Raw genomic sequence first — 13,653 nt, 5'->3', positions numbered from 1 at the left:
AGTGCACTTCAGCACGCTGAGTGTTGCTTTAGAGCGTGCTGCCACATGCGAAAGAAAAGTGTTCTTTCGAATCGTTGGCAGTGGCAGTCAGGAGCCAGAAGGCAAAGCGTACATTTGTTAATTTAGAAATGCATGCACAGGAACAGTTAGTTATTGTTAGAAACATTCAGAATGAACTTAACTGCAAGCGAAGTAATTCATTGCAAGCTCAATAAAAAGATCAATCTTCACGAGCCAAGACAAGACAACAAGACGACCAGTACCAGTCCAGACGATTCGTCCGTCAAACAATTGCACAGCCATTACCCGTTACGTTACATATTATTAAGAATTATTCCCGATTCTGCTTTCTACATTACTTATTTTTACTCTTTGCTAATGAGGCTACACACTTTGCCGCCATGAAGTGTTTGCCGGACACACTCGCTGAAGAGTGCACCCTGCAGTAAGTGACACTAAGCGTTCCCCTGTGGCAGCCTGCGAATGAAACTAGTGGCAAAGTGCACTCTCTCAAAGGGCACTTAAGTTTGCCCGTGTTACAGGGGTGTAAGTCTCCCTGGCATTTTCAAACTGCAATTGGCCACAACTTGATGAAACAGTCACCATTCATTCTTGTTTACGACATGTGTAGTGACAAATCCGAAGAAATTCTTCCAGTAGAAACAATTACATCTTTGCTAGCTGATTGAAAAATTGACTTCAAAACTGGAGGTCAGGATCTGTCATTTTTGCACATGAGGGTGCATAATCTTGGAGGCCAAAAAACAGCCAGAAAGCCACTAAACATTGGCTTGATAAGGAGTATGCCCCTTGTAGAAAGCAACAGCTACTGAATGACCAACCCTTGCACACGGAAAACAAGGAAAACCAATGCCTTCTTCATTAGCACTGCAACTTCTGCATTGTTTGTTTGTTGCACAGCTGTAGTGGACAACTCAAAAAATTTCTGGCCAACTATAAGGCACAACGCTGTGCTGCAACAGGAGGCTAAGGAAAGGACATTTCCCAGATTTAACTGGTCAACTGCAACACACTTTTGGCAACGTCTAGTTGATGCAGCTGCTCTAGTCCTTCTTCTTTCAAGTGATTCTTTGGCTATATATAATGCAATGAGACATCTCTCGTGCCCCACCAATCGTTCACTTGTCTAAATTCCAATTTATGGCATTGCTCCGCCTTAACTCAACTGTGCACTCCTCATCCTCGCCGGCTTTGGGAACTTGAGGGGCAATGTTGAAGTGTGGGACGTTAAGGGCCGCAAGCAGGTGTCCAGGAGCCAAGCTTCTGACTCCACGCAACTATGCTGGTGTGCAGATGGTGAGCACTACCTGACAGCCACAACTGCTCCTCGATTGAGGGTGGGAAACGGGTATGTGGTGTACAAGGCGTTTTTGATGTTTTTTGGTCTTGCAGGAACAAGCAGAACAAACTTAATCAATTCGGGGGGAGGAGGGCTGTCTAAATAGCAAAATTTCTTAATCGAAGTGAGTGCCATATATTTGAGAAAAATGACCTTTGGGTATTGAATCGAATGCATAATACTTTCTCGTTCCTAAACAAAGTGAAATAGGAAGGTTGTGTGCACTTTGTCCAGTAAGGAAGAAGAAGAAAACTTACTGATGTCATTGTCACTTCATACATATGCTGCCATTCAGAACTGGACATGTGGAGAGCCAAGCACTGTGTAAATGAGAAACAACTAAAAAGTGGTAGTATCAGGTGCACCATCACGATGGCCGTAATGAAACACAAAAGCAACGACATAACTGGATGCATGCAGATCATTCTCTTTGCTGCAGGAACAGTGTCTACAGCAACATGCATCATATCCAAGGGATGAAAAAGTGCAGCTTGGACGAAATAATACATTGTTTTACCTAAATGGGGAAAGCAAATTCATAATAAGCAGCCTAAAGGCACAACATTCTTCTTGAATGATGGGAAATTATTGAGCAGAAGTTGGTACAGTAACTCCATTGGCTTTCTCAGCAGTTGCTGTCTCTGCGCAGCAACCGTGACTTGCCTGCCGCAGGATGATTTGGAACATACGGCACTTTCATCTGTCTTTCTCCATGTATACTCCATCCAATAAGGATTGTTGTGCACTATATTCAAACAGAAATTAACATTCGACAGCTTCGAATAATGAGTTCTCAAATTGAATACAAGTCAAATAACAATGACAGTTTGATTCATATTCTAAATTTCCAATATTCACACCCTTCTACATTTATGGTAACTGCAGCATAATATGTCCCACGGGAGTGCGGTTCATTGTGACTGCGAACCAGGTGGACATAAGGCCCCATGATGGTCCCGCAGTTGTATGTGCTGATCTGCTGTAGTACTCTTGATTGTCTAGAGCATGCAGAAGACAGCTGTACTCTCAAAGCATGCAGTACTAGCAAACACAGCAGCACTAAAATGTCTTGGGCTAGCCCTGAGCATATTCACTATAATGTCTTGTGCAAACTCCGGTCACATTCACTATTGGCTACATATCTTTAATATGTAGCCAATATTAAATATTATAATGTAAAAATATGGTATCTTTCACCTGATAGACTTTTGTTGAATGAGGAAGCATGGGAGAAAGTGACCAGAAGCGCCTGTTTAACTTCAGGTAAATGTCACAGATTGCTGATGAAAAAAAAATGATAAAAATGTCACATAGGTGTTCCTAATGTGCAACTATAAGAAACTGCCTGTCTTCTTATATGTTGAACTTTTTTTCTGACCTACTATGGACTGCTGTACTTGTTTTTCGTTTAGATTCAGTCAAACATAAAAGCATTGTCAGGCAGCAAGCAAATGAAGTTCACAAAGAAGGATAAAGTTGTCACTTCTGCACTCAAGCATATCAGCTTTACAGCATACAGAAGTGACAGTCAGACCAAACATTATTCATTACACATTATATGATGGGCATGATACAAGTGTTGTACAAGTAATACTGGGTGTTTCAGCAAACACTCAATTTTTTTTTATTGTATGTGGGAGATAGCACAATTCTAGTCTGTGAGCTGGTCTACTCAAAGAGGCAGACATTACATGTGCGGAAAATATAAGTGCATATGCTACTAATTAACAAAAACCACTAATTAAGTATATAACTAATTGCCTTATTACATATGGCAATTTACAAATTCAAGCCGGGGAGTTCGCAAGGCGAATCCACTTGGAAATAATTCCCAGGATGACACCAGTTTTGATATATTCATTCCTGAACTTTGCGGAAAAATGCGCATCCCAGTTACTTTTGTGCTTCATTGCATAAAATGGCGTTTTTACAGTAAGTGGAAAAACAGTGCATTTTCGCACAAGTTTGACGGCACATATCTCGTAAATGGTGTCATCCACACAACTCTCTTCAATTGGATATGCCTTGCAGTCTCACCTGATAGAATTTGTAAATTGCAATATGTGCCATAAGGTAATTAGTTAAAAACTTAAGTAGTGAATGTTTGTTCATTAGCTCATTATGAATTTCACATTTTTGTGCAAGTGAAGTCCGCCTCTTCGAGTAGACCAGCTCAAGGACTAGAATTGTGCTATCTGCCGCAGGCAGTTTTTAAAAAATTTTGGAAGTCTTCACTGAAACATCCTGTATAGGTGCATCAGTGGTCATAATTCATCCACTCAACTGCTGTAGCGACTTGGTGGCCGAGCTATTCTGCTATTGAGCAGGATATCGAAGGCTAGATTCATAGGGATCTTTATAGACCGTGTGTATTGAGGTGTAGAGAAAACATTGTATCAATAATTTCTTTACAGATACAAAGTGTGGCATTACTCAGGCAGCTTGCAACACGAGAACATCTGCTGTGAAGGGGAAGAGCTTTGGGATGTGTTATGGCAGCCCTGTCCTGCTGACTCATTCCCTGCCAAGCCCATTTCTTACAAGCAAGTCGGTGGCATACAGTCATCACAGCCGCAAGGTATGCATGCTACTGCATTGTGAGTCTTTTAGGAACAGCCCTTTGTTGATCCATTAAGATCTTTTATAGTTGAAAACACTGTCCAGAAAGTGTTCGTTATAAAGAATTTTTTTAATGCAGTTCAAGGTTTTACTGTCGTCATTGATGCCTTCAATTGAGCTTGATAAATGTGTAGCCTTGTGTAGCCCCCTCACATATACATCTTTTTAATATGCTTGAGACATATTAAAAAGCATATGAACTTGTGCATAGAAAGACACACTTTATTGTGATCATTCCTTGTAATCTCTAAAATTGTATTTCTTGGTGTACATTTCTGTGCACCTTTCACATGCTTCAGTAGGCAGAGTAAAGTCTGTGCGCTACATTGCCAGCATGAGTATGCATTCAGGTTCACAGGCACCCTGTGTGTAGAAAGGCAACACCGCCATAGCTACCACGTCAAGTCACATTGGAAAAAATTATTGCTGCAGGCAATGTTGGAGTTCATTTTCAACAGTTTCTCTGCTTGACAATTTCAGTCTCATAATTAATTTGTGTTGAGGACCCCTTTAACCCTTGCTGGCTCTTCTTTTGCAGCATCAAAGCAGGTGTACCGGCCACCAGGAGCCAGGGGTCAGCCTTCCTCCTTCAAGGTGAAAGAAGATGAAAGCTCGTCCACTGATAAGGCTGCAGAGCCCAAATCCAAGACAGCCATCAAGAACCAGAAGAGGAAAGAAGCCAAGAAGGCAAAAAAGGAGAATGCTCAGGCAAGGGAGTTCAATTGTGAATTTCTTATTCAATCTTTAGAAGCATGAGCTCCTGTTCATCGCACTTTTTGTCATGGCTTGGGCGTAAATTGGTTTCTGGACCTTCTTATCACTGAAGCTTTTTTTAAAATGTTTTTTTTTCTTTCTTTTCTGGAGCCATTTTCAGCCTGCTGTGTGACTGTGTTTGCACCAGGGAACTCACAAGGAAATAATTTTCTGTTGAGTGCCATGAGAGCTTATATGCTTCTTCAGGCATTTCTCCAGTCATTCGTATATTACCTCCACAGGTCAAGCTGCAGACTACACATTTGTGTTGTGCCATTTTGTGGTGCTCCTACATTCGCTTGAGTGTTCCTTTTTCTTAGTCTTTGCCTGGAAACGGCCCCAAAATTTGTCTCAACCACTTGTTATAGTGAAGAGCTCTGAAAATTTGAACTTAACTACTGCAATATTTTTTCTTTCATGAAGAGAACATGCAAGAAAACATTAGAAATTATAGCAGAGACTTAGAAAATGTGCTCGAATGAAAAGAATGAGATAATTTGTGGGGAACAAGAGAACACGCAAGAAAACTTTATTGAAAGCAATAACATTTTTTTTTATTTACAAATACTGCTGTCTCATTGAGGAGACATAGCAGGAGTGGGTACATACATTAGCAAAAACAAATAACATGGGCTGCGTAGAAACAGATAACACAGAAGTATTAAAAACAGATCAACAGTTCAAATTGTTAGGCAACTGTACAACGAACTCTTCAATTGGCAATGCGCAAAGTGAGCCATCCAATCGATTCCAAAGTTCAACAGTTAGCGGGAAAAAAGAAAATTTAAAGCAGTCTATATGTGGTTTGAAAGGAACAATGTTTAATGGGTGGTTCCGTCGAGTTGCACGTGCGCTTGAGGGTACAAATAAGAAGGGTGCCTGAATGCCAGATGACGTGTGAACAATCTTGTGCAGCATGATGATACGTTCACGTGTGCACCTATGTTCTAATGTTTGCAAAGATAAAGTGTGCATATGTGAAGAAGGTGAAAAGTTGCGATCATACCGGCCGAAGATGAATCGTATTGCTTTTTTTTTAACTGATTCTAAACGGCCAATGTTTCGCGCGTGATGAGGGGACCGAACCAGGATCGGTTGAACTAGTGCTTTTTAAGCAGTTAATTTACATTCCTTCGTGGCATTTTTCAAGGTTCGTTTGAGATAGCCAAGTTTGCGAAGTGCTTTCCCAGAAATGTTATTAATATGAGCATTCCATTTTAAGTTATGTGAAAAAATAACACCCAGGTATCTGAACTCGCTGACATGGGTCAAGTAGTTACCGTTATTACTGTAAGAGAAATGCAGCGGATTCTTTTTGTTACCGAAGGTCATTAAAACTGTTTTAGTGAAATTAGTTTTCATTTGCCATGCGTTACTCCATTCACAGAACAATGAAAACACTTTGTTTATTTCGTCTTTATCACGGGCGTTAGCAACGTTACAATAAAGCACACAGTCATCAGCGTATAGGCGTAACTTCACTGCGGTGTCATTAATAACATTTGCTACATCATTAATAAAAATTATAAATAATCAGATCAGAGCATTCAGGATAGTAGAGATTAAGAAAATGTGCTAGGTAATAGATGTTCGATAATTTGTTGGGAACTAAAATCTGAGGTGACCAACACATGTGTCCACAATTCTGGAATGCTTACTTCAATTCCTTGTGGAACTCCATTATAAACATTTATGTTTTTTTAAGCAGAGGGTAATGCTGTAATTTTTCACATGTTGAGCTACTCTTGGTATGATTACTTTTTTTCTTAAGCACTTTTTACATACACGTTACATTCAAGTGCGTGGCTGTTGACAAGCTAAGAAGAAATATCTTTATCAATGTCAGTCGGGGCATATCTACAGAGCTACTATTATCTGGAACAAGCAGCAACGTGGTTCAGAAACATGGCAGCTTGAAAGCAATGAAGACTACTGCATGGGAGGGGGGGAAAAAATTTCTCTAAGAGTTGCAAATGCAGCCTGAAGCAGTGATACACTGTAATGCTACTTTTATGTACTACATAAAACAAGATATTTAGTGTAATAAAGTTCTTGCTGTTTTTGTTTTCAGCCAGGTGAGCTCACTGAGAAAGCCTCAGCTATACAGACAGTTGTTGAAGTCATGGGACAGAGCAATTCTCTGCAAGAGACAGAGGAAGTGTCCAGAGAAAAGAAGATTCGAAACTTGAAAAAGGCAAGTCATACTGCTTGTCTATTTTCTTTTAGATCTCAGCCATTACACTTCTTTCTTCTTTGCAGAAACTGGGCCAAATTGTTATGCTGAAAGAAGAATTGCAAGCAGGAAAGAAGCTAGAAGCAAACCAGGTAATGCTGAGTAAGCTTGTCCACTCAACTTCTTTCTTTTCATCAATGTGCAGGAAATATTCATTAAGAGGGTGTGTTGTACATGAAATGTACCTTTTCCTAAAATAACTAAAGTTAAGAAATCAATACATATTATAAGGCATTTCTGCATTGACGGCTGCTGCAGCATTCGGGATCAGACTAAAGAATCAAATAGGGTACAAAAAATAGTCTAGGTACTTAATGTCTCGATACAGTCTTTGACTATGGGACCTCCTCCTGCGTACTAAATACTTGTAATGTGACCCATCTTCTAACAATAAATTCTGATTCTGAAAAAACAGCAGTTCTTTAACATGTGTTATAATATAAAAAAGAGCAATCAAAATGACAAAGCAATCTCTAAGATAGTAAGCTGAGTTTTGCAACACTTTTTTGGCAACTGCACTAAGTTTGTCTTCGCTCTCAAAATCCCAAATGCGGCTATCATTATGTTCATACTCAAGACTAGTTAGTGTTTCACCAGACAAACAAAAGTGATTGTTCTTACTCTATTCAAATCTCAGATTGCAATAAGAATCCCTTTAGTACATTTATACATATTTTTTCTCTTTTTTCTTTTTGCGCTAACTGAACAGTTGTTAGACATTTAACATAATCGCATGTCAACCAGGAATGTGGTGATAAAATATGTGCTTCTTCTGTGTTTTGGCTTTTCAACCTCTCTTCTTTTATTTAGGATTGGTTTTAGCTGGCTATAGCTTTTGTGGCAGGGGTTCCCCTTTCTTTTGTTTATTTATTCATGGGGCATCAAAAAAGATGGTCTTCTATTTGCTCCTTCTGTCTGAAATTATCTGCTCAGTATCTGAGAACATGCACTCTGCTGGTGCTCACATTGCTGGAATGCACAAGTACTTCAAAGAGTGACCTTCCAGAGCTTTGGGCTTGGTCTATGTGCTATTCATAGTTTTTTTTTTTCACTATTGATAGTACTAAGAATGTTCAGCATCACTGGTGCACAATCTAGCTTTGAAGGTGCTGTCTTGTGCCAATAAATGGGGATCGCCCTTTGACCTCAATAGACCCTTCTCAAAGCTGTCACCTTGGTTTTCTTATATAGCTCGCTTAGCAGAATAGGGCAACAATGCTTGTCACTTACACCTTTCGTAAAATGATCAAATTTACTCTCAGTTTAAATGTGCTGGCATCGACATCATTTCGGAGGCTGTCAGATGAGAAGGCACAGTGACACCTGATGATGTTTATTTGCCAAACTTAGTCAGTTTGCCCAGCTCCCTGGAAGCAGGTAGTTTCGACATTAGTCGTATAGCAGTAAATAAAATAAAATTTAAAAAAACGTCAATAATCAAGTTATTGTATTTTTGACCAGACAATTTGTTGACTGCCTTGCTCTGGGCATGAGGCATTGCAGGAAAGCCACCTTGCTATTTGCGAGAAGGTTCCCCAGTGCCTGGTCACAGTGACTTTGCTCCTCCTGTGCTGTACATTAGAAGCCTGCATCAAAGATGGTATTCATATTTAAATGCTGCAAGGAAGCATGCTTTAGAATGTGAATGACCCCGTGTGGCTGTACAAAAGTCGGAGTCCGAACTAGTTGGTTAACCCTTCTTCTACTGTAGACGAGTTCAATTGGTTCTCATCGCTACTATGGAAGACAAACTTAGTTTCCACATGAAAAAGTGCCAATTTCTCAAACCAAGAACCAGCTCAACATATCCACCCATCTAGTTGTGTTTCTTGATGGCAAGCTCTATCATGAATCCAACTTTCCAGTACAAAGAAATTTTTATTTTTGTTGTCCAATGAATGCGATTCGATTGAAGACATTTCTTGAAGTGCTGATTTCATTGCACACTTCAAAAGGTTTGGTATTAGGGAACATTTTCTTTAAGATGATGCAGGTAGGTAAAGTGTACTGCTAGAAATGGGCTCATTTCTGGTGCATTTATGTTCTAACATTTTATTTCCATACATAGTCGTTGCAACTTATACTGTGATACATAATATTGCAGCCTGAACACTGGTGCTTTGAATGGATGTAGAGTAGTAATTATTACTCAGACAATTTTTGACAATTCTTATGTAAAACTTCAAAGAATCACCTCAAGGAACATAAATGAAAGAAATAATGTGCCATCTTTAGCAAAAGTACTGAGAGTAAAATAAATCTGAAATATACAAAATATGTGCTTGGTTCGTAGTTACTAGATTTTCTTCTAAGATCACGGAAAAAAAAATTATAATGTAAGTTTTTTTTTGTCAGTACTAGCCTTAGTAATACCCATGCTATGCAGGAACGCAGTAGCTTTGCAAATGTGATTCCAAATGTCCTATTGTACAGGGAGCATTTGTTTCTACTTATTGCAGCAGGCACCTGGTTCGTCTTTTACTTCATTCTTTAAGCTTGCAAAGCAATGGTTAAGTCAGGGAGCGTGCTGAAGTCTCCTCATACTTTATTATTGTGCTCAGTCAGCTTTTCTGTGCAAGCAAGGTGGTCAGCGCATGCTCAACTTGCGCTGGTGCCTCCACATGCTTTGTTCAGTGCGTGTACGGGGCTGTAAAGTAATGTGGAGTGTTGCACAATATTGTACAGTAATGAGCAAGGGCACTTTCTCAGGAGGTGCTCAGAATGTAACAGCCTAGAGAGCTAGTCAAGCTTCTTTAAAGGTCAGTCTGAAGTCGACTGAGTAGTACTCTTATGTGAGTGAAAACCCCACATGACAGGAAGGATAGCTCATGATAATTTGTACATATGCTGTTTAAACCCTGATAGTAAACGCAACCCACGCTGGGGAAAATAATGTTTCGCTTGATATTAGTCTAACACAATTATCAAAATAGCAAACATTTATGGGTGTCTACCGTTGTTGAGGCTTTGTTAAAACAGTATGCACATTGGATGGGAAAATTGACAACCCAAGAGAAGCTTCTGTGTCTTTACTGCGGCTGTCATTTACAAATTGTATTGGTAATTGGTCTAAAATCATGGAATTCTGATGTCTTGCACTCGGTGGTAATACCTAGCTGACCAGAGCGCAAGCTTTGTGTGTCTCTATTGAAAAAGTGCTAGTAGCACTGTAGGCTAGTTTCAATGATACCTCCAGTCAAACTTTTATTTTTCCAAACTTTCCAATCTGCCAAAAATTGTCAAATCTGACAAATAGTTGGAGTTCAGTCATCATTTCAGACAGGGCATGATGTTGCAAGTAAAATAATTTAACTGGAAATGTTTAACGACATGTAGAAAAACTGTCAAATTGATCTGTTTATATAGGTGCAGTAACGAAAGAGTTAAAGCGGGATGAATATCTTAAAGAGGCCCTGAACCACCCCCCCGGCTTGGTGAAGTAACTTAGTCCGCAGGTAGCATATGCTGTTGTGAACATCTCAGCCAAGTTTTTCTCTCGTACGCAGTGCATGGAGCTCGCAAGCGGGGCGCAAAGTCGCCTTTCTCTCAAATGCTCGCTTTTCAAACAGAAGCCTGCTTCTCACTGTCTTCTGCACACTTTATTTCGTAATAAAGCAGATTCACATACGTGGCTGCTATCGGTAGCTGCGGTCGACTATGCAGTGCAGGTACCGTGGCTACCGCGGGGTGCTATTACAAGTCTAGTTACTGGCGCAGTCTGCTACTGGCTAAGCACACTGCGGCTCGCTTAGGGCAACCGCATTCAGCTTAAGTTTAGCGCGTCATAGGCACCAAAATCAGAAGTCATGGCATCTAACACCCAAGATGAATTTTGAACCGCGCACTACAGTGACAATTCAACCGTAGCCTTCGCAGTGCAAGGCATTGAAGAAGCAACGGGAGCACAGCGAACGCCCTGTTTGATTGCCAATAACTCTGCTTCTGCTTAACACATTGAAGTACTGATGTCAAAGTATTTCTGGTGTAGCGTATTTTCACTCCAAATCCCTTTCTCCACTTTGATAAAAAGTGGTTCAGGGCCCCTTTAATTTTTTTTATCATGTATTTATCACATATCATATATCTTTATCATATATTAACAGGGAACAGTGCTAAGAGACAGGACAAGCGAGAAACATATGCACATGGCCAGAGTGTTCAGTGCGTGTGTATGTTCTCTGTGTATTTGCTCTTTCTCAGGATTCACCGCATCCTAGTCTTCAGAGCTCCTTGAATTCCTAAAGGCAGCCAGGCTGTCGCGCTCACTCTAGGGGGCCTAGCTTGCTACTAGTACTTGTGAGATGGTGCTGCCAACAGCCACTTCTTCTATTCTCGCCCCTTCTCCTCCTTATAGGCGCTGAGCTGTGCTGCCTACAGGGAAGCAGAAATTTCACCTCTGTCGTCTATGCAACCTCTGTCTCTGTATGCTCCTCGCTCATCCTGTCCCTATTCACTGAAATTTCACTAGTTCATACCTGCCAATTATTCTGCATTTTCAATCAAGATTACGAATTTAAGCTTGTTTTATTATTTTATGAATGCTGCGTGAAGCTTTACGAAAAAATCCACAAAGTGTATCACTTGGCAGTCTACGACCATACCCTTCCTCACATGTCCTCTAATTGTGAAAGGACACAAGAGGGGTACTTGCTTTGAGTAAGTGTATTCAGACAAGTTGCTGTATAGCAGGCAAACTCTGCAACAACAAAATTTGTCTCTGTAGATTAAAGTTTGCTGTTGCTTGTGCGCTGTGTCTAAAGGTAAATTACCATTAATAAAGTATGTATGCATCCCACAAAAAGTCCGTGTTTAGGGGGAAAAAAATCCATGCTATTTCCTCCCCACCTCTGTGTTGTCTGTAGGATATTTACGAAAGTTCACTGGTTGGCTGGTATGGTGATTGCATGTTTGACTTGCACATGTGAGACTGTGTAAACTATGATTATGAGACATCTTTATATGAGCCAGGCTGCATTACTGCTGCAAGAAACAGTATGCCTGGAAATTGATTTCTGTGTTGTTCGCATAGTAAATGAATGGTGGTATTATGAATTAAATTTCTTACAAACTATATTACGCTCTAGTCTGCCTGAAAAGAACTTTTTCATTGTGTGTTCTTAAAATTCTTTTTATTTCTACAGCTTGAGAAGATAAAGAGGGAGCAAGAACTTCTCGATGAATTGGAAGCCTTAGAACTGCATTGACTATGAACTGATTGTTAAGAAGTGGATCTGAGTGTGAAAAAAAGCACATATGCAAGAAGAAATACAGTGAAGACAAGCACTCATATTTCTTCTTTTGCTTGTGCATTTTTTTTTCTTGGATCCCTTTCTCAGCAATGCTTAACCGACTCTCGCAACAACTTCTACCGAAGTATAAAATAAAACTTGCGATTATTGTTGGGCTTTCACATGGCTAGACGTTTCTGCTGAATTCTATCTATTGCATCCTGACGTGTTGCCTGCTTGCGCCAGTTGTTTGCACTAGGAGGAACATGAAATGTAAAAATGTGGTATATTCTCCTTAGCTTCTTTGCTAATCTTCAACACACAGGGCAGAAACATGGAGGTCAACAAAAAACTCGCAGTTTCGCCTGCAAGGCAAAGCATTGATTGCAATAGCAAATTAGTAAACAGCTATAAGAAGTAATGACAGTAGTCTTATCAGCCGTATAAACTTGTAAACATTTGCTTACTGACTAAATTAACAAGCATGGTGTCACGCGCACACAGCTAAACATGAACACATCTCACTCTGTGATAGCAGAAAGTTGCTTCAAAATGCCGGAGAGGAAGCGCAGCAACAGCACCGAGTGAATTGACCTTTGTGTTGCCTCTCACTTCAACGTGAACTAAGCACCGAAAGCACAGTGCATATGAAGCTACGAGCGCTTGGCGCACTTTGTCCACATCGCATATTGCTTTGAAGATGAGTCCTGCGTGCCCGCGCCGTATGCAACAACTCATGGAGTAGATCCCCCCTACCCTCATTGCTTCACACGCAACGAAGGTCGACGTGCTTCCTCCGTGCTTTCCTCCCTTGCGCATGTGAGATTGAGCCACAACTGACGGGTGACCCTCACAAGTTTCACTCGCACATGCAGCATACGGTGCATGGTGACGATGTTATTGTGCTTGGAATTTATATGGAGCATCACAGCGATGACGATGGCAGAAATGTGCCTGGAGTGTCCATATAATTGTTGTCGCAATAAAAAAATCCGAGGACACCTAAGCACTTCTTTTGAGTTGTGAATACGAAAGCATGAATGTCCAGATGTACACTGCTGAGCAGTCCTTCAAGGTATGAACTTCTTACGGGCAAGTGATTGCGTTGATACACTCGGCCAACGCCTCCTAGATAACACAAGGCCGGTCTACTTCAATCCGTGACGTCATGCTTGCTTACCAGACTGCCATAGAATCTAATGGAGACGCTACCGAGCAAGCTGCAGCGATTTTGACATCACAACTTTCATCACGCCAGGCTTGGCAGTTAAATTTCGGTCAAAGTAGCTTGATTTCAAAACAGAGTGCACAGGCCTGCTATCTAAGAGGCGCTGGTTTATTCCAGTGAGTACGGCACTCAGCTTCTGAGCATGGGGTTATAGGTTCGAAACTCGCTACTGCCGACGTTCTTCCTTTCAAATTTATTCTGTTTCATTATACATTAATTCCTGAATAGCGAA

The 13,653-nt window shown here is 40.6% G+C and overlaps 1 protein-coding gene across 2 annotated transcripts in view; it reads left to right on the top strand.

Annotated features, from left to right (window-relative positions):
• The window catches only part of eIF2A (eukaryotic translation initiation factor 2A), a 38,103-nt gene extending 25,728 nt beyond the window's left edge, over positions 1-12,375 (top strand). For both annotated transcript variants that reach the window (XM_065447361.1, XM_065447366.1), the window contains exons 12-17: positions 1,195-1,369; positions 3,775-3,938; positions 4,518-4,687; positions 6,804-6,926; positions 6,992-7,057; positions 12,107-12,375. In XM_065447361.1, the coding sequence (XP_065303433.1) occupies positions 1,195-1,369; positions 3,775-3,938; positions 4,518-4,687; positions 6,804-6,926; positions 6,992-7,057; positions 12,107-12,169 (761 nt within the window). In that variant the 3' untranslated portion in view covers positions 12,170-12,375. The remainder of the gene's footprint in view (positions 1-1,194; positions 1,370-3,774; positions 3,939-4,517; positions 4,688-6,803; positions 6,927-6,991; positions 7,058-12,106) is intronic.
• Positions 12,376-13,653: the final 1,278 nt, after the last annotated feature.

This window comes from Dermacentor albipictus, chromosome 1 (assembly GCF_038994185.2).
Source record: "Dermacentor albipictus isolate Rhodes 1998 colony chromosome 1, USDA_Dalb.pri_finalv2, whole genome shotgun sequence".
In the NCBI taxonomy this organism is placed as follows: Eukaryota; Metazoa; Arthropoda; class Arachnida; order Ixodida; family Ixodidae; genus Dermacentor; species Dermacentor albipictus.
Note: the sequence above shows the minus strand (reverse complement) of the source record. Positions and strands in the feature narration are given on the sequence as shown.